Source organism: Leiobunum rupestre, chromosome 11 (genome assembly GCF_980474605.1).
Source record: "Leiobunum rupestre chromosome 11, qqLeiRupe1.1.hap1, whole genome shotgun sequence".
Taxonomy (NCBI): Eukaryota; Metazoa; Arthropoda; class Arachnida; order Opiliones; family Sclerosomatidae; genus Leiobunum; species Leiobunum rupestre.
The window spans coordinates 19,809,718-19,831,867 of NC_143394.1; the positions used below are offsets into that span (position 1 = coordinate 19,809,718).

The 22,150-nt window shown below is 31.9% G+C and overlaps 1 protein-coding gene across 1 annotated transcript in view; it reads left to right on the forward strand.

Moving 5' to 3' along the window:
* Positions 1 to 22,150, forward strand: part of LOC149921956 (unconventional myosin-Ie-like) — a 189,144-nt gene that overhangs the window by 24,229 nt on the left and 142,765 nt on the right. Inside the window, exon 2 of the mRNA XM_090162099.1 lies at positions 13,514 to 13,639. Coding sequence (XP_090018225.1) covers positions 13,514 to 13,639 — 126 coding nt within the window. The remainder of the gene's footprint in view (positions 1 to 13,513; positions 13,640 to 22,150) is intronic.

A 22,150-nucleotide genomic window follows, 5' to 3' on the forward strand; every position in this document is an offset into this window, starting at 1 on the left:
GGCGCAAAAAACAACGGCGGCGTCGGGGTCTAGAGCGAATTACGTGGAAGGGCAGCGGCGCATCCCGAAAAGGTTCGCTTACTCCGAAGTTCGTCGAATTTGGTCGTTGCGTGGGGGCCCCTCGTGGGCCCGGCCTTCTACCCGTTAAATCCTTTCTCTCCGCCTCTGCCCACAGAAGCCAGAGCGCGCGCAGCTATTTGTTATAGTGGGAAGTCGATATATATTTTACCGGTCGCCTTACAAATTAAATATTTCACTAATAACAAGTTCGTCATGGGGACTGGTAACAAAAGTGTTTTACCTTGGACAAAGAAATTTCTGGATTGGAATCTAGTGTAATTTACATTCGGCGCATAATTAAAAATGGTATTTAATATTGTATATAGTGTATTAACGTTTGTATATATAGTGTATAAACGTTTGTATATATAGTGTATAAACGTTTGTATATATAGTGTATAAACGTATGTATATAGTGTATAAACGTATGTATATAGTGTATAAACGTATGTATATAGTGTATAAACGTATGTATATAGTGTATAAACGTATGTATATAGTGTATACACGTATGTATATAGTGTATACACGTATGTATATAGTGTATACACGTATGTATATATAGTGTCAGGAATTCATACCTCGAACTTGGAATGGTTATCTTGGCCGATTTCCGTCTCTATCTAGGGGACCGTTTTTTTCCATCATTTTGACGTCAGAGCATACGTGTTTTCTCTTACGATTTTCATTGGCTTAAAAATCTCCTACTAAAAATATCCTGGACCTCAAGTTCCCTAGTATAGTCGTCTGCTAGATAATCTGGACAAACCTAACCCTAAATTTCGAAATGGTCGGGGAGTCGAAAGTAACACTAAAACTATTGAAACAAAAATTAAAATCAGTTAAATTAGATGAAGTTTTTAAAGAACAAAAACGTTGGATAGGGAATTGCCATTTTAGTTTCACGGAGAGCTACAAAAAGATACTGGAATTCAATGACAATTAGGAAAACACGTTCGAATCTTTATACAAAGCTTTGTGGGAAAAATGCATTAATGATTTTATAGTAAATAATAAAAATTCAAACTTTTTACGGTTTGGTAGAAAGTAGCTTAACTTTAGCTGAACGGATTATTTGGAATTGTAAGTATTTAATTTTATAATGTAATTTGAAATAAAAGAAACTTTTTTTAATCAACTCCTAGGTAACTTTTTGGGTGATGAACTTGAAGAGTAGACGACAACAAAACTACAGTTGTAAAAACAGGAGGTTGCGCGGGGTAAAAACTCCTAAAGAGGGGAGACGCGTTCGAGGGGGCGCCAGAGAGCTTCAAAGTGTGGCCTACTAGCCCCTGGAAGTAGGCTGCAACAAATTTAAATGTATTTTATATTAATTGTTAATTTTAAATTTAAATGTATTTCATATTAATTTAAATTTTAAATTAAAATATATTTCATATTAATTTAAATTTTAAATTAAAATGTATGTCATATAAATTTAAATTTTAAATTTAAATGTATTTCATATTAATTTAAATTTTAAACTAAAATATATTTCATATTAATTTAAATTTTAAATTAAAATGTATTTCATATTAACTTAAATTTTAAATTTAAATGTATTTTATATTAATTGTAAATTGAAATTGACATGTAATTTCATATTAATTGTAAATTAAAATTGAAATTGACATGTAATTTCATATTAATTGTAAATTAAAATTGAAATTGAAATTAATTTCATATTAATTGTAAATTGAAATGTAATTTCATATTAATTGTAAATTGAAATGTAATTTCATATTAATTGTAAATTGAAATGTAATTTCATATTAATTGTAAATTGAAATGTAATTTCATATTAATTTTAAATTGAAATGTAATTTCATATTAATTGTAAATTGAAATGTAATTTCATATTAATTGTAAATTGAAATATAATTTCATATTAATTGTAAATTGAAATGTAATTTCATATTAATTTTAAATTGAAATGTAATTTCATATTAATTGTAAATTGAAATGTAATTTCATATTAATTGTAAATTGAAATGTAATTTCATATTAATTTTAAATTGAAAAAAAATTTCATATTAATTGTAAATTGAAATGTAATTTCATATTAATTGTAAATTAAAATTGAAATTGAAATGTAATTTCATATTAATTGTAAATTGAAATTGAAATGTAATTTCATATTAATTGTAAATTAAAATTGAAATTGAAATGTAATTTCATATTAATTGTAAATTAAAATTGAAATTGAAATGTAATTTCATATTAATTGTAAATTAAAATTGAAATTGAAATGTAATTTCATATTAATTGTAAATTAAAAGTGAAATTGAAATGTAATTTCATATTAATTGTAAATTAAAATTGAAATTGAAATGTAATTTCATATTAATTGTAAATTAAAAGTGAAATTGAAATGTAATTTCATATTAATTGTAAATTAAAATTGAAATTGAAATGTAATTTCATATTAATTGTAAATTAAAAGTGAAATTGAAATGTAATTTCATATTAATTGTAAATTAAAAGTGAAATTGAAATGTAATTTCATATTAATTGTAAATTAAAATTGAAATTGAAATGTAATTTCATATTAATTGTAAATTAAAATTGAAATCGAAATGTAATTTCATATTAATTGTAAATTAAAAGTGAAATTGAAATATAATTTCATATTAATTGTAAATTAAAATTGAAACTGAAATGTAATTTCATATTAATTGTAAATTAAAATTGAAACTGAAATGTAATTTCATATTAATTGTAAATTGAAAATGAAATGTAATTTCATATTAATTTTAAATTGAAATGTTTTTACATATTAATTGTAAATTGAAAATGAAATGTAATCTCATATAATTGTAAATTGAAAATGAAATATAATCTCATATTAATTGTAAATTGAAATTGAAATGTAATTTCATATTAATTTTATATTGAAATGTATTTTCATATTAATTTTATATTGAAATGTATTTTCATATTAATTTTATATTGAAATGTATTTTCATATTAATTGTAAATTTATATTCCTTTAAAATTTAAATGTATTTTCATATTAATTGTAAATTTATATTCCTTTAAAATTTAAATGTTATTTCATATTAATTGTAAATTTATATTCCTTTAAAATTTAAATTTTTTTTCATATTAATTGTAAATTTATATTCCTTTAAAATTTAAATTTATTTTCATATTAATTGTAAATTTATATTCCTTTAAAATTTAAATGTATTTTCATATTAATTGTAAATTTATATTCCTTTAAAATTTAAATGTATTTTCATATTAATTGTAAATTTATATTCCTTTAAAATTTAAATTTATTTTCATATTAATTGTAAATTTATATTCCTTTAAAATTTAAATTTATATTCCTTTAAAATTTAAATTTATATTCCTTTAAAATTTAAATTTATATTCCTTTAAAATTTAAATTTATATTCCTTTAAAATTTAAATTTATATTCCTTTAAAATTTAAATTTATTTTCATATTAATTGTAAATTTATATTCCTTTAAAATTTAAATTTATTTTCATATTAATTGTAAATTTATATTCCTTTAAAATTTAAATTTATTTTCATATTAATTGTAAATTTATATTCCTTTAAAATTTAAATTTATTTTCATATTAATTGTAAATTTATATTCCTTTAAAATTTAAATTTATTTTCATATTAATTGTAAATTTATATTCCTTTAAAATTTAAATGTATTTTCATATTAATTGTAAATTTATATTCCTTTAAAATTTAAATGTTATTTCATATTAATTGTAAATTTATATTCCTTTAAAATTTAAATTTATTTTCATATTAATTGTAAATTTATATTCCTTTAAAATTTAAATTTATTTTCATATTAATTGTAAATTTATATTCCTTTAAAATTTAAATTTATTTTCATATTAATTGTAAATTTATATTCCTTTAAAATTTAAATTTATTTTCATATTAATTGTAAATTTATATTCCTTTAAAATTTAAATTTATTTTCATATTAATTGTAAATTTATATTCCTTTAAAATTTAAATGTATTTTCATATTAATTGTAAATTTATATTCCTTTAAAATTTAAATGTATTTTCATATTAATTGTAAATTTATATTCCTTTAAAATTTAAATTTATTTTCATATTAATTGTAAATTTATATTCCTTTAAAATTTAAATTTATTTTCATATTAATTGTAAATTTATATTCCTTTAAAATTTAAATTTATTTTCATATTAATTGTAAATTTATATTCCTTTAAAATTTAAATTTATTTTCATATTAATTGTAAATTTATATTCCTTTAAAATTTAAATTTATTTTCATATTAATTGTAAATTTATATTCCTTTAAAATTTAAATTTATTTTCATATTAATTGTAAATTTATATTCCTTTAAAATTTAAATGTATTTTCATATTAGTTGTAAATTTATATTCCTTTAAAATTTAAATTTATTTTCATATTAATTGTAAATTTATATTCCTTTAAAATTTAAATTTATTTTCATATTAATTGTAAATTTATATTCCTTTAAAATTTAAATTTATTTTCATATTAATTGTAAATTTATATTCCTTTAAAATTTAAATTTATTTTCATATTAATTGTAAATTTATATTCCTTTAAAATTTAAATTTATTTTCATATTAATTGTAAATTTATATTCCTTTAAAATTTAAATTTATTTTCATATTAATTGTAAATTTATATTCCTTTAAAATTTAAATTTATTTTCATATTAATTGTAAATTTATATTCCTTTAAAATTTAAATTTATTTTCATATTAATTGTAAATTTATATTCCTTTAAAATTTAAATTTATTTTCATATTAATTGTAAATTTATATTCCTTTAAAATTTAAATTTATTTTCATATTAATTGTAAATTTATATTCCTTTAAAATATGTAAATTTATATAAATTTAAGTTGAAACACCTTACGCCACTTGATTGAATTAAAAATAAAAAAAACCACGAATTTAATGCGTAAGTAAAAATTAGTTATTTATTTTAAAATAAATAACTAATTTTACTTACGCATTAAATTCGTGGTTTTTTTTTGTTTTTAATTCAATGTAAATTTATATCATTTTAATCAGACCACTGCTGCCCACATTTTTAATAACGCACAAGAATAGCGATTGCAGTAGTTGCAGCAAGGCGTAAGGGAAATCCCAAAAACCCGCGTCTGTATTATTTGGCCCAGCCCTCCAGACACGGGGAAAAGGCTGTAATTAGCCAGAAAAATGATGCGTCATTTTTCGGTTTTGCCATTTAAACGCCGCCTTTCCCCGAAACCAAATTTCGCCGATTCCGTTGTTTCGAGTGATCTAATCGAAAATTGCTAATTCTGGAGTACTCGTGACGAATGGCTGAAGCGCTGCGGCAGGTAGCGAAGAAGGTTGTTGTTGTTAAAATAACCCTTCGGGGGTGGTCTCTAAAGGTGTATTCACGATGAAAGCGCTTTTTCAAACCACACTTTGAAGTAGGTGTAATGTATCGAAGCCCTACTAATTTGTATTTACGCCGTTTGGCGTTTATATATACTCGGAGTATATATGAATATCATTAGATCTGGTTGCCAGTACATTACATTCTTTGCTTCAGGACTCTGTGGTAAATGTTTAAGGATAAGGGCTCTGTGCTATAATTATTTGTGCCAGCGCTTTATAGTAAAAGTTTACGCAAAAGGGATCTATGGTAAAATGTCACGTGTAAGGGCTATGGCAAAATTCCATTTGTAGGGGCTATGGTAAAATTTATTGTGTAAGGGCTATGGCAAAATTTCACATCTAAGTTCTATGGCAAAATTTCATATGTAAGGGTTATGGAAAAATTCAATGTATCAGGGCTATGAAAATATTCAATGTGTAAGGGCTGTGGCAAAATTCAATGTGCAGGGCTATGGCAAAATTCCATTTGTAAGGGTTATGGCAAAATTCAATGTGTCAGGGCTATGACAATATTCAATGTGTCAGGGCTATGGCAAAATTTCACGTGTAAGGGCTATGACAAAATTCAATGTGTCAGGGCTATGACAATATTCAATGTGTCAGGGCTATGGAAAAATTTCACGTGTCAGGGCTATGGAAAAATTTCACGTGTCAGGGCTATGACAAAATTCCACGTGTCAGGGCTATGACAAAATTCCACGTGTCAGGGCTATGACAAAATTCCACGTGTCAGGGCTATGACAAAATTCCACGTGTCAGGGCTATGGCAAAATTCAATGTGTCAGGGCTATGGCAAAATTTCACGTGTAAAGGCTATGGAAAAATTTCACGTGTAAGGGCTATGGCAAAATAATACGAGTAAGTGCTTTGTAGTAAATTTCTGCGGAAAAGGGGTCTATGGCAAGATATCATGTGTAAATTAAAAATGTTACGGGTGGGTCGGCATTTTTACCCACCTTTTACTAAAGGTGTATTGGAGTGTGAAACTGATTGGGAACTACGCTACAAATAGTCCCTAAAAAATACATACTTTATCTTTTACATTTCACATCGTTATCAGTGGTAAATGTTACCACTAAGCAGGGGCGTATTAACCATTAGGAAAAGTAGGCACGTTCCTAGGGCGCCATTTTTCTAGAGGCGCCAAAACTCTGGTAAAGCCCCACGGTCCATGTACTTGGCTTGCCCCTACTCAAAATAACGCCGAAAAGGTTTGGGGACACTAAAATATATTTAATTATTTATTATAAACCGATACGCCCCTCCTTAGCTGACCAATTCCAAGGGGCGCCAAATTTTTCTGTGCCTAAGGGCCCCTGCCACTAAGTCGTTAGAAACTGCCTGCGAAAGCTCGCGTTTCACTTTATAGCTTCGATGGATACTCGATACTTCTCTCTTAAGAGCGATATTATATACTTCTGGTAAAACAAATGTTGGTAAATTTTATTACGCGAGTTAAGATCGTAACGACAAAAATCGAGGGCATGTTCATATTTCTTGTAAATCCGAGGTGGCCTTTCAGCGTGTGCCGTTGTAGCTGTGACACTTTCATAATTACAAAGGAAATCCAACCAAGGCGAGTTATCGAGGAGCTCCGAGTCGCTCCTTCCGCGTCCGACATCCCCAAACCGGAAGCGGAAGCGACGTTTCCCTTCCTTCACTTCCAAATACGACGCTGCATCAGCCTACCAGGCTTATCCCGCGTCTTCCTTAAGCCTTTTATAACGGCTTTTTCTACACGTGTTAGGCTTAAGAAGCGCTTCCAAATAGCCTGGTACGCTGGACGTTTTGTGGGTGTCCTCAACCTCTATAGTGTCTCGCGTTTGTCATTCTACAGATCTGTGCGCACGAAGCAACTTTGTCTTTCTACAGGCCTGTTCGCACGAACCAACTTTGTCTTTCTACAGGCCTGTTCGCACGAACCAACTTTGTCTTTCTACAGGCCTGTTCGCACGAACCAACTTTATCTTTCTACAGGCCTATTCGCACGAACCAACTTTGTCTTTCTACAGGCCTCTTCGCACGAACCAACTTTGTCTTTCTAGAATCCTATTCGCACGAACCAACTTTGTCTTTCTACAGATCTGTTCGCACGAACCAACTTTGTCTTTCTACAGGCCTATTTGCACGAACCAACTTTGTCTTTCTACAGGCCTATTCGCACGAACCAACTTTGTCTTTCTACAGGCCTATTCGCACGAACCAACTTTGTCTTTCTAGAATCCTATTCGCACGAACCAACTTTGTCTTTACAGATCTGTTCGCAAGAACCAACTTTGTCTTTCTACAGGCCTGTTCGCACGAACCAACTTTGTCTTTCTACAGGCCTATTCGCACGAACCAACTTTGTCTTTCTACAGGCCTCTTCGCACGAACCAACTTTGTCTTTCTAGAATCCTATTCGCACGAACCAACTTTGTCTTTCTACAGATCTGTTCGCACGAACCAACTTTGTCTTTCTACAGATCTGTTCGCACGAACCAACTTTGTCTTTCTACAGGCCTATTCGCACGAACCAACTTTGTCTTTCTACAGGCCTATTCGCACGAACCAACTTTGTCTTTCTACAGATCTGTTCGCACGAACCAACTTTGTCTTTCTACAGATCTGTTCGCACGAACCAACTTTGTCTTTCTACAGGCCTATTCGCACGAACCAACTTTGTCTCTCTACAGGCCTATTCGCACGAACCAACTTTGTCTTTCTACAGGCCTGTTCGCACGAACCAAATTTATCTTTCTGCAGGCCTATTCGCACGAACCAACTTTGTCTTTCTACAGGCCTGTTCGCACGAACCAACTTTGTCTTTCTACAGGCCTGTTCGCACGAACCAACTTTGTCTTTCTACAGGCCTGTTCGCACGAACCAACTTTGTCTTTCTACAGGCCTGTTCGCACGAACCAACTTTGTCTTTCTACAGGCCTGTTCGCACGAACCAACTTTGTCTTTCTACAGGCCTGTTCGCACGAACCAACTTTGTCTTTCTACAGGCCTGTTCGCACGAACCAACTTTGTCTTTCTACAGGCCTGTTCGCACGAACCAACTTTGTCTTTCTACAGGCCTGTTCGCACGAACCAACTTTGTCTTTCTACAGGCCTGTTCGCACGAACCAACTTTGTCTTTCTACAGGCCTGTTCGCACGAACCAACTTTGTCTTTCTACAGGCCTATTCGCACGAACCAACTTGGTCTTTCTACAGGCCTATTCGCACGAACCAACTTTGTCTTTCTACAGATCTGTTCGCACGAACCAACTTTGTGGGACGTAGTATATCTTTTTAGACCAGCATATCTACCGCTATTGTTTATGTTTTTGTTAAACGTACAAAGGTTAGTTTACCATTTAGTATTTACAGTGAAACCACTGCCTAATCAAATCATTCTTCGAAGTTATTCAATCTAATTAAGTATGCCTCGTTATTCTTGAGAAACAACGTTCTAGAATCCGACGCCGCCAAGCCGGCTTTTCCCTTATTCTCGACGCGCCGCCGCCGCCGCCGCCGCCGCCGACGACGTTTCTTCGGCGCGACGTCGTGCTATTTTCCTATTTTCTAAAAAAATCCAAGTCATTATAATTATTGTTCAATGTGGGCCTTTTTAATGATTTCGCTGCAGTGATGGATACAGAAACACTCAAAGGGGCGCTAAATGACATTTTGAGATATGAGTGTAATAACATGCAAATCTTATACGTCAAAGAGGGGGGGTGCCCCACCCCCCCTGCATCCGCCAGGACCGCCACTGTTACGCCGGAGAGCGCCGCCGCCGCTGGTTAAATTATCCTTACGCCGCCGCCGTTGAAAATATGTCGGCGTGCCACCGCCGAAGGCTCTTAAAATGAGACACGCCGCCGCTGATCATTTATACATCGGCGTCGGACTCTACAACGTTCCCATATGCTTGAGCCTTTTCAATTTATAATTGACAAATGAATGGAAAATACAATTCTATTGTAGACTTAGCTAATATTTTAATGACGTTAATAAATGCTTGCTTTACATGGTATCGAAAAATGTAGACACATTTACTAAAATTACTCCCGAAAAAAATTGTGAAAAGTAAATGATAAAATGCTTGTACTTTTAATTTTTTCGAAACCTCCTGGTGCCCCTTGTAGGCTTGGTGCTCTAGGGCCAGGGTAATCCGGCCCTGAGTATAGAGAATCGGAACGACCATTTAGAATTTTACAAATTCAAATGCGTTGTATATACCCTGTAACTTTGTCAATTTTCCGTCGCGAAAAACGCTTGGATCGAGCAATTTAAAAGATACTGTATTTTTGGTGGAGTCCGAAAAATCACCGCTTTTGATAGTGAAAATTTACATTAGAATCAGAAAAATTTACTCAAAAACCTAGAAATTTACTCAAAAATTTGGTAATTTGTAAAAAAAATTAAATTTACTCAAAATTCAAGAAATTGGCTAAAAAATCTGGAAATTTATTTAAAAACTAGCAGATAAACTTACAAAAATCTGAAAACCAACTTAAAAATATGGGAATGAACTTAAAAATATAAGAACGAACTTAAAAATATAAGAACGAACTTAAAAATATAAGAACGAACTTAAAAATATAAGAACGAACTTAAAAATATGGAAACGAACTTAAAAATATGGAAATGGACTTAAAAATGTGGGAACGAACTTAAAAAATATGGGAACGAATTTTAATTAAGTTAAGGAATTTACAAAAATATTTTTACTTAGAAACTTGGAAATATACATAACAACATCTCCAAAATATTTAAATCACGGCTTTGAAATCTGTAGCAAATGTCGAGCTAAAATCTTTTAAAAATAGAATTGTGTAAAATCTCTTCCCTGGAGAGATGCCCGACCTCTCTGCTGGCCAAGAAAGTCGTGTGAATGAGCCATATTAGGCCTAAATTATGTAAACAACCAAGATTACTGGAGATTCCACCAATGTGGTAAACAAGCACTATGTGTCGCTGTTTTCCCGGCCAAGGCTTGCTTCGGAAGACTAAACAAGGCAGCCCAGACTCGCCCCGAAAGAGTTGATTAACGAGAGCGAAACCAAACCGTTTTCGTATTTCAGCATTCACTTCCTAATTCTTTTTGGCCGGATCGAGCGTGAAGGCCACGATGCGATGCTCAATCTTAATTGCTTCCGTTGATTGATATACCGTACGCCACGCGCTAATGAGATTAGCCAAACTATTTATACCCTTTTAAGTTTCTAATTAGCACGGCTCTTGTTCGTACCATAAAACCACCCCTACACCACATAGAACCTTCGAAGTAGAACCCGCTTGACAACGGGTCTAGTTTTTAAATGGATCCAATAATAGTGGATTTTATAAAATGTCTTTACGCTTGACCAACTTGTTTAAATGTTGCCCTGGAATAGTTAAGCCAATGCCTATGAATAAGTTCATAAACTCTTTAGTCGGGAGAGAAAACGGATCCACAGCTGAAGCGAGGAGGCAACATTTCAACAAGATGGCCAAGGTTATTTTATAAAAAGAACTATTACCGACTTTGGCAGGAGATATATAATTGCGAGTCCCTCTATTAATTTCTTGGTCCATCATTTTAAAATTTAGAAGATGGTTGTTACAGGGCCCCCAGAGGTCCTATAATTCCTATAAAATCCTATATTTTCAAAAATGTCCTATAACATCCTATATTTATAGCAAAACCCCTAAAAAGTCCTATAAAATCCTATAATTTTGATATTTTGCCCATTTCAAATCCCGCCACTCTGTTTAATTGCTAGATTTAGCTATAGGATAAATTCCTATACCAAGTCACTCTAGTCTATACTTTTGTTATTGTTAACATGGTTAGCTACTAGTATATTTTTGTGACGAAATGGTTCAATAGTTTCTGTTTTTCAAGTGAAAATTTAAGATTTATTTCACTAAATATAGATTTTGTTTTTTAAATGCATAAAGTTAGTAAATGAAATAGCATATAAACTCCTATATTTTTAGAAATAAAAACCTATTTTTATTATAAAAAAATTGAAGATTTGAGTGGGGGCCCTGTTGTTATCAAATTATAAAAATAATTAACCGGTTTATATTTTTGAGTTTGGGATCTTTGGCCAATGGGACCAGTTTACATGTTCAAAAACTGGTGATCATTGATCAATGGAACCAGTTTGTTTGTTCTCAATCGGGGGATCATTGGTCAATGGGACCAGTTTACTTGTTCCAAAACTGGGGGTTACTGGTCAATGGGACCAGTTTACTTGTTCCAAAACTGGGGATCATTGATCAATGGGACCAGTTTACTTGTTCCAAAACTGGGGATCATTGATCAATGGGACCAGTTTACTTGTTCCAAAACTGGGGATCATTGATCAATGGGACCAGTTTACTTGTTCCAAAACTGGGGATCATTGATCAATGGGACCAGTTTACTTGTTCCAAAACTGGGGGTTACTGGTCAATGGGACCAGTTTACTTGTTCCAAAACTGGGGGTTACTGGTCAATAGGAGCAGTTTACTTGTTCCAAAACTGGGGGTTACTGGTCAATAGGACCAGTTTACTTGTTCAAAAACTGGGGGTTACTGGTCAATGGGACCAGTTTATTTGTTTCAAAACTGGGGGTTACTGGTCAATAGTACCAGTTTACTTGTTCCAAAACTGGGGGTTACTGGTCAATAGGACCAGTTTACTTGTTCCAAAACTGGGGGTTACTGGTCAATAGGACCAGTTTACTTGTTCGAAAACTGGGGATCATTGGTCAATGGCACCAATTCATTTGTTCTAAAAATGGGTATACCAGATAAATGTGATCAGATTATTTCGTCATAAATTGGGAATCACTGGTCAATGAGACCAGTTTTTGCCATCGACTGGAATCTGGTCCCGTAGATCTGTGAAATAATTAACTAGCTCCAATTTCCAAAGAGCTTTGAAAATTCATATATTCGAGACTATTGAGATTTTCTACAAGTACATATTTCTGTATATAGAATACAGAAAATCATAGATGCGTACTTCCAGGCGGTTTTGTTACCGGAAATGGAATGTGAACAACTAGTCCCGTACAAGTTTAGTAAAAAACTAATTAACGGATAAATTTATTAAGTAAATGAAATTCTTTGGAACGTGAAAATGAAAGAGCCTAAAATGGTAATACGAACAAGTCTAATTTATCCATACGTACAAAAACACTCAAGTTTTCAGCTTGCAGAGTAGAAACGGTTCAGGAAATGATTTGCAATTTCGGGTAGCGTAAAATTAAAGGGAAATTAGTGGTAAAAAAACCATACTAAAAGCAAAATGAACGAGGAATCAAGTTAAAAGGGACATAAATGAAAGTTTTAAAAAGTGTGGGTTATTTGCTTCAGCGAGTTTGATAGTGTTTTGAGAGGTTATAAAAAGTTCCCTATCATTTCCTTAATTAAGTTTTTAGGCCTAAATTGCAACGAAGTGGAACCGCGATATATTTTACCTCTACACCGAGTATTTATGAGCGCCCTTCAGGATATAATTAACAGTATTTATAATATCAGATAAAATCGAATTGAATATCGAGGAGATTATTTGGAAAACGGATGTGTTTGGTTTTGGTATCGCCTATTTATAGTTCTAAAATAACATTGTTAGACTGTATTTGCTTGTTTCTTAATTATTTCACCAAGCTACGAACTACAAATTTTGCTAAATTGACGTTAACTTGTTTAATTAAAAGCTTAACTTTTTCGGATCTTATTTTTAAACGACTTTATGACTTTTCGAAATATCGAACTACAATGAGATTTCGTTTTGGGAAAATCGAATATTTTAAATGCTTATTCGGCTTTGGGAAAAATCTAACTTTTGAAACGCCTATTCGGTTTGGGGAAAATTGAATATTTTAAATGCCTATTCGGTTTGGGGAAAATTGAATATTTTAAATGCCTATTCGGTTTGGGGAAAATCGAATTTTTGAAACGGCTATTTGGTTTTGGGAAATCTCTCTTTCCAAGCGACTTTTACAATGTCATAAACACATTCTATGATCAAAATCTTTAGATCCGCGTTTTGTAGATGCACAAATCTAATCCGAATTGAATTTTGAATTTCTACAGGTGTACCACTGGCAGAGTCAAAATGTCAAACGCAGCGGAGTGGACGACATGGTTTTGCTGGCCAAAATCAACGAAGACTCAATTGTGGAAAATCTCAAAAAGCGTTACATGGACGACCAAATTTTCGTATCCTTTTTTATTTAGGTCGGTGATAAAAATGTTTCACAAAAACCCGCGTTCGACATTCTTTGAAAGCTCCTTTTGTTTTCCATGAAATAGTGTTTAATTAAGATCGTCAACCATTTCTTAATCAAAGAATTTTTCACTAGAACTTTACATTTCATAGATCCAAAATTTTCAGGGTATATAAAAGGTTAAATGTTAATTTTCATATTATTTAAAATGTCAAATGGAAATTTTCATGGGTTTTAAAATATCAAATGGAAATTTTCAGGGTAAGGTCAATGAAGGTAAGTGTGATTAAAATATTTTTTGGGAGCTAACTTGAAATTACTCCTAAACTAAAAATAGCACCCTCTTAAGAATTGGTTCCATTAATATGGCCACTTTATCCAACATAACTACGCAATCAAATTTAATATCCAATAAATAGTTATTTAAATATTAATTATTTAATTTAACTCTTTTACTTATCACACTTACCCCCAAAATGCGGTTCAAGTGTGATAGGGGTGGGGTAATTGTGATCACGTGAAATCCTTGACCAATCGCAAGGAAATTACATACAGAGGTTAAATATGGTGTCCCAATAAAACTATATTTTTTCGTAGCTCTAAAATAATAAACTGAAGTTGCTTTCCTTAGTTTACATGAAGAAAATTATAAAAGTTGTCTTATAAACCATAAATTATTTTACCAAAATTTAACATTGATTAACTGATGACACTTACCCCACACTTAAAATTTAGAAAGAGTTTTTACAGATTAAATTTTGAAAACCTCAAATTATTAGCAAAAATACCACATTTTCCCAGCAGGTAAAAAGATAAGCAGACTACAAAATAGCAAAATACGAAATTGGTTTGCCAGTTAGGAAAAAAGTTACAGAACTTTTCTTTTGGGCATAAAATCTCTAAACACACGTAGAAGAGTATATCGTTTTCTTAACTAAAAGTTTTTAAAAACAAAATTTAATTTAAATTAATATTGAAAATACACAAAATGTGTTCAATTAAGTATATTTCAATATCTATTCATCAAATATTTTATTATAATAATATTTAGGAAAATAATAGGGGTGATCACACATACCCCCAGATCACATCGACCATATTTAAAATGTTAAGTGAAAATATTCAGGGTATTTTAAAATGTTAAAGGGGAAAATTTCTGGATATTTTAAAATGTGAAATTCGAAAATTTCAGGGTATTTTAAAATGTTAAAGGGGAAAATTTCAGGGTATTTTAAAATGTTATATGGGAAAATTTCATGGTATTTTAAAATGTTAAATATGCTAATTTCAATTTATTTTAAGATGTGAAATGGGAATATTTCAGGGTATTTTAAAATGTGGAATTTCTTAATTTTTCAAAAAACTATTTTTAGTAGCTTAGAACTTGTGATAGAGTTCCATATTGAAACGCCTATTTTACAATTGAATACCTGATATGGTAAGATTCTTAACTTATAAATTTCGCAGAAACTGATCAGTTTTCCCATTAACACGTATTAAAATTAAATTGACCCATTAATCTTTATAATAGCCTTAAAATGACATAAATCGTTTTATAGTTTTTGATCTAAAAATGCCCCGATCGAAAAAAATCCGCTTTGTATCATTTTTAGCATCACGGGGGTCTTTAAAGTTTAATGACATTTTTTACACGTTGAAATCTATCAACGCACCACTCCCAGTACCACGTGCCCTCTTTAATAAAAAAAAATACAACGAACTATATACCACACCCAATGGATCTTCCATTGTTGCCATCTTAAGTTGTCTTTTTACAGATTTTGTAACGCGAAGTGTCCATTTAACTTTACATTGTTTCAAACAGGCTAAGATTTTATAAGAGTATTTTTTATCGAGACTCCGTGTGGGTTCATTATGTAGGTTTTAAATTTCTTAGCGGAAGTTGGGAAGAGCTTGCCTACGCTTAAGCCTTTTTTGTTAGCTTGATAGAATAAGCAGCGCCCCCACCCGGCAGAAAGGCCAATTACCCATCTACGGAATGTTTTAGTTTTGCCCCCTTTTTTATAGGTTTTTGACGCAGCTTTTAAAATTGGCACGGTTGTAAAGTCCGGGTTTAATTACGCGTGGAATAACGCTATTATATGTTATGGTTTAATTTTGTAAAAGGTGGTTTCTGGCTATTTTGACGGAAACTATCTATAGAAAAATTCCCGTTTATTTTAACTTGTATTTTCCGCAAAATTGTGGAAATTTTCAGTCGAAATGAATCAATCTATAGAAGCATAAGAAAGATTCTATTTTTATTATGATAGAACTGTATATTTGTTTTGACAACAGAATGCTGATATTATGATTCCCCAAAAGTAAACTATTTCTATTTTTATTGTAATGCTATTTTGACCCCAAAGGTGCGGTAAAGCTATTTTGAATTAAAAAATTACGCTAGTACAATTTTCACATCAAAAGGTATCCTAATGCTATTTTGATCCCAAAAGTACTGTAATGCTTTTTTGACTAGAGGTCGGCGTTCGATTAATTTTTATCCATGGATAAAATAACTTCGGCTATATTTAATAATATTTATTTAAATAACCAATATTTGAATAATAATTGTAAAATGTTTAAATAATCGAAAGAGGATAAGCCTATTATTTAAACAAAACAAACAATTATTTAAATAAATACCATTTTAATTCAAATGAATGCTTGGTTGCGTAAAAAACATAATTAAATAAGTTAAAATTATATTCTTTTTACCAACTTTTGTTTAATAAATCGGAAATTTTGTGGATAATGAATAAACAATTCCGAGCACTAATTTTGACCACAAAGAGTTCAAAAATGATATTTTAGCCACAAAAAGTGCGGTTAAGCTATTTTAACCTCAAAAGGTACGCTAATTCTATTTGGATCTCAAAAGGTACGCTAATACTATTTTGACCTCAAAAGGTGCGCTAATACTATTTTGATCCCATAAGGTATGGAGATGCTATTTTGACCCCTTAAAGGTATAGAAATGCTATTTGGACTCCAAAAAGTACTGAAATTTTACCTTGACCCCAAAAGGTATGGCGATGCTATTTGGACTCCAAAAAGTATTGAAATTTTACCTTGACCCCAAAAGGTATAGCGATGCTATTTTGACCCCTTTAAGGTATGGAGATGCTATTTTGACCCCTTAAAGGTATGGAGATGCTATTTTGACCCCTTAAAGGTATGGAGATGCTATTTTGACCCCTTCAAGGTATAGAAATGCTATTTTGACTCCAAAACGTACCGACATTCCATATTGACCCGAAAAGGTATGGCGATGCTATTTGGACTCCAAAAAGTATGATGAAGCTATTTTGACCTGAAAAGGTATAGAAATGCTATTTTGACCTCAAAAAGTATGGCGATGCAATTTAAACTCCAAAAAGTACCGAAATTTTATCTGGACTCCAAAAGGTACGGTAATGCTGTTTTAACGCTAAGAGGTACTCTAATGCTGTTTTGACCCAAAAAATATCGTAATCCAATTATGACTCATCCCAAAAGTGGTATCTTCACCTTCCAAAAAGTACAATGTATCTATTTCTATCGACAAAAATTTAAATCCTTTTTGACAAAACCCAACCACATTTTATTAAATTGCGCAATTATTGCAAATTATAATTAATGAAATATCAAAGTAGCCAACCCAATACACCAGATGTCGCTAACTAGAAACGGTACCCAAAAGGTGCACTCGCATTATGCCCATGGCTAGCTTGTTTCTATTAATGTTTTAGTCGAGGCGCGAGTTCTTGTTACAGTTTTTTCCCCGCCTTCGCCTCCCATAAAAGATGATTAATAAGTCCACAAAAAACACAATTAAAAACAATCTGGCCCTAGGGTGCTCCTCGCTTTATACCCCGCGAAGATAATAAGATCACCTAGAGTGCTGGTAATTTCACTTTTGACAAACTAGGAAGGTGTCAAGGTGGCCCGTAATTCACGCTGTTCAGTACCGCGCTGCTTACATTTCTACGTTCATTTTCGCCGTTTCTGCCGCAAAAAAACGGGTTAAGCCACTCCTCGAAAACGTGTAGTGATAGCTTGTAGATTGTTCATAATAAACCTACGTCTACACTCCTACAAGTTTCTCCACACACGTTTTTGAGGGTGGCTTAACCTGTCTAACGTACAGCGTCATAACTTTTGTTGAATTGCCACCGGCAAAATGCCTTTCGGAATGAATGAACACGTTTGTTAATGTGATTAACACCATACTATTAAAATAACGGTGAATATACAGCCTTAGGCTAAACCTACACGAGTTTATGGTATTAACTACTATTATCATTGAGTTGGGAATAAATAGAGGTTCAACTAAATCTGGCTTGCGCGGGACCAATTTCGTTCAATAAGGAGACTTTATCAACTTTATCGTTCTACCGTGGCGGCATCTGTCTCTAGTGGTGGCCATTATGTTGCAATTGAATTTTTTCGCGAACCTGATGCGAAATTGAAATGTATGATTACTCGTAACAAACAAACCTTTGAAGTTGTTTAAAAATAATTTTATTCTGTCAACACGATCCTTTATAACTCAACGGTGAGTTAGCTCATAATTATTTATTTTTAGCCATATAACTTTACAAAATATAGATGGCGCTACCGCCTAATTATAAAGATGAATTTCGTATAGTCTTATCAGAACAGGTCCCGGGAAACCATGGCAACCGAAATCGTAATTGTAATTCTAGTAGTATTATTCCCAATTCAATGACTATTATTCTGGTTGTAATTTTCAGATTTCTGAAGGTTATCAGTTAGTCAGATCAGATTATATTCCCCTTAAGCTTTCATTAAAAAATATACATAAAAATAACATTGATAAAATTAATTTAATCTCAATCAACACTTGATTATAAATACTCAACATAAATTAACTATGGTTAGATTTTTTTATTTACAATTGGAAAAAGCATGGGTGACGTAATATCTACGTCATGTGGCCAAGTCTCTATTAATCAGTTACAAAAACCCGTTAAAATTTGAATGATAAATCTCAATTTAAATTACTTAAACACTCACATAGTGTTACTAGTACAATTAGTACAGGTGAATTAAATATATGCAGTACTGTCTTTACGTTTGCAAAGGCTTAGTGATTGTATTTAAGCGTCGGTAGGGAAATGCGTTGAATAGTTAATGCATTTGTGCCGTTGGATAGTTCCGCCCAGTTTGAAAAATGAAAGCCATGAATACATTAGCGCCAAAACGTAAAAAAATGTGTTTAGAAACTGCTGCCATCTAGCTGAGGTCGTTGACAGTAGGGGCACATCCTAACAAGTTACGTTTTAGTTTCACCCTTCAATATAAAAAGTAAATGTAACTATTACATTCGGAACGAATGTCGATGTTAAAATCAAGAATGAAAATATAAAATTATATTAAAATGAAAGTATCATTATTTATAAAATCAAATTTACGAATAACGATGAGGAAAAACTAATAGCGTCTGCTTTAGCCGCTACCTATCTAGGTTTCAATAGCGAACCAAAGGGGGCGTAGTGATAGTTTTCGGTAGCGAATTGGTTTGGCTTAGAGGTCGGTGTTCGATTAATTTTTATCCATGGATAAAATAACTTCGGCTATATTTAATAATATTTATTTAAATAACCAATATTTGAATAATAATTGTAAAATGTTTAAATAATCGAAAGAGGATAAGCCTATTATTTAAACAAAACAAACAATTATTTAAATAAATACCATTTTAATTCAAATGAATGCTTGGTTGCGTAAAAAACATAATTAAATAAGTTAAAATTATATTCTTTTTACCAACTTTTGTTTAATAAATCGGAAATTTTGTGGATAATGAATAAACAATTCCGAGCACTAATTTTGACCACAAAGAGTTCAAAAATGATATTTTGGCCACAAAAAGTGCGGTTAAGCTATTTTAACCTCAAAAGGTACGCTAATTCTATTTGGATCTCAAAAGGTACGCTAATACTATTTTGACCTCAAAAGGTGCGCTAATACTATTTTGATCCCATAAGGTATGGAGATGCTATTTTGACCCCTTAAAGGTATAGAAATGCTATTTGGACTCCAAAAAGTACTGAAATTTTACCTTGACCCCAAAAGGTATGGCGATGCTATCTGGACTCCAAAAAGTACTGAAATTTTACCTTGACCCCAAAAGGTATAGCGATGCTATTTTGACCCCTTTAAGGTATGGAGATGCTATTTTGACCCCTTAAAGGTATGGAGATGCTATTTTGACCCCTTAAAGGTATGGAGATGCTATTTTGACCCCTTCAAGGTATAGAAATGCTATTTTGACTCCAAAACGTACTGACATTCCATATTGACCCGAAAAGGTATGGCGATGCTATTTGGACTCCAAAAAGTATGATGAAGCTATTTTGACCTGAAAAGGTATAGAAATGCTATTTTGACCTCAAAAAGTATGGCGATGCAATTTACACTCCAAAAAGTACCGAAATTTTATCTGGACCCCAAAAGGTACGGTAATGCTGTTTTAACGCTAAGAGGTACTGTAATGCTGTTTTGACCCAAAAAATATCGTAATCCAATTATGACTCATCCCAAAAGTGGTATCTTCACCTTCCAAAAAGTACAATGTATCTATTTCTATCGACAAAAATTTAAATCCTTTTTGACAAAACCCAACCACATTTTATTAAATTGCGCAATTATTGCAAATCATAATTAATGAAATATCAAAGTAGCCAACCCAATACACCAGATGTCGCTAACTAGAAACGGTACCCAAAAGGTGCACTCGCATTTTGCCCATGACTAGCTTGTTTCTATTAATGTTTTAGTCGAGGCGCGAGTTCTTGTTACAGTTTTTTCCCCGCCTTCGCCTCCCATAAAAGATGATTAATAAGTCCACAAAAAACACAATTAAAAACAATCTGGCCCTAGGGTGCTCCTCGCTTTATACCACGCGAAGATAATAAGATCACCTAGAGTGCTTGTAATTTCACTTTTGACAAACTAGGAAGGTGTCAAGGTGGCCCGTAATTCACGCTGTTCAGTACCGCGCTGCTTACATTTCTACGTTCATTTTCGCCGTTTCTGCCGCAAAAAACGGGTTAAGCCACTCCTCGAAAACGTGTAGTGATAACTTGTAGATTGTACATAATAAACCTACGTCTACACTCCTACAAGTTTCTCCACACACGTTTTTGAGGGTGGCTTAACCTGTCTAACGTACCGCGTCATAACTTTTGTTGAATTGCCACCGGCAAAATGCCTTTCGGAATGAATGAACACGTTTGTTAATGTGATTAACACCATACTATTAAAATAACGGTGAATATACAGCCTTAGGCTAAACCTACACGAGTTTATGGTATTAACTACTATTATCATTGAGTTGGGAATAAATAGAGGTTCAACTAAATCTGGCTTGCGCGGGACCAATTTCGTTCAATAAGGAGACTTTATCAACTTTATTGTTCTACCGTGGCGGCATCTGTCTCTAGTGGTGGCCATTATGTTGCAATTGAATTTTTTCGCGAACCTGATGCGAAATTGAAATGTATGATTACTCGTAACAAACAAACCTTTGAAGTTGTTTAAAAATAATTTTATTCTGTCAACACGATCCTTTATAACTCAACGGTGAGTTAGCTCATAATTATTTATTTTTAGCCATATAACTTTACAAAATATAGATGGCGCTACCGCCTAATTATAAAGATGAATTTCGTATAGTCTTATCAGAACAGGTCCCGGGAAACCATGGCAACCGAAATCGTAATTGTAATTCTAGTAGTATTATTCCCAATTCAATGACTATTATTCTGGTTGTAATTTTCAGATTTCTGAAGGTTATCAGTTAGTCAGATCAGATTATATTCCCCTTAAGCTTTCATTAAAAAATATACATAAAAATAACATTGATAAAATTAATTTAATCTCAATCAACACTTGATTATAAATACTCAACATAAATTAACTATGGTTAGATTTTTTTATTTACAATTGGAAAAAGCATGGGTGACGTAATATCTACGTCATGTAGCCAAGTCTCTATTAATCAGTTACAAAAACCCGTTAAAATTTGAATGATAAATCTCAATTTAAATTACTTAAACACTCACATAGTGTTACTAGTACAATTAGTACAGGTGAATTAAATATATGCAGTACTGTCTTTACGTTTGCAAAGGCTTAGTGGTTGTATTTAAGCGTCGGTAGGGAAATGCGTTGAATAGTTAATGCATTTGTGCCGTTGGATAGTTCCGCCCAGTTTGAAAAATGAAAGCCATGAATACATTAGCGCCAAAACGTAAAAAAATGTGTTTAGAAACTGCTGCCATCTAGCTGAGGTCGTTGACAGTAGGGGCACATCCTAACAAGTTACGTTTTAGTTTCACCCTTCAATATAAAAAGTAAATGTAACTATTACATTCGGAACGAATGTCGATGTTAAAATCAAGAATGAAAATATAAAATTATATTAAAATGAAAGTATCATTATTTATAAAATCAAATTTACGAATAACGATGAGGAAAAACTAATAGCGTCTGC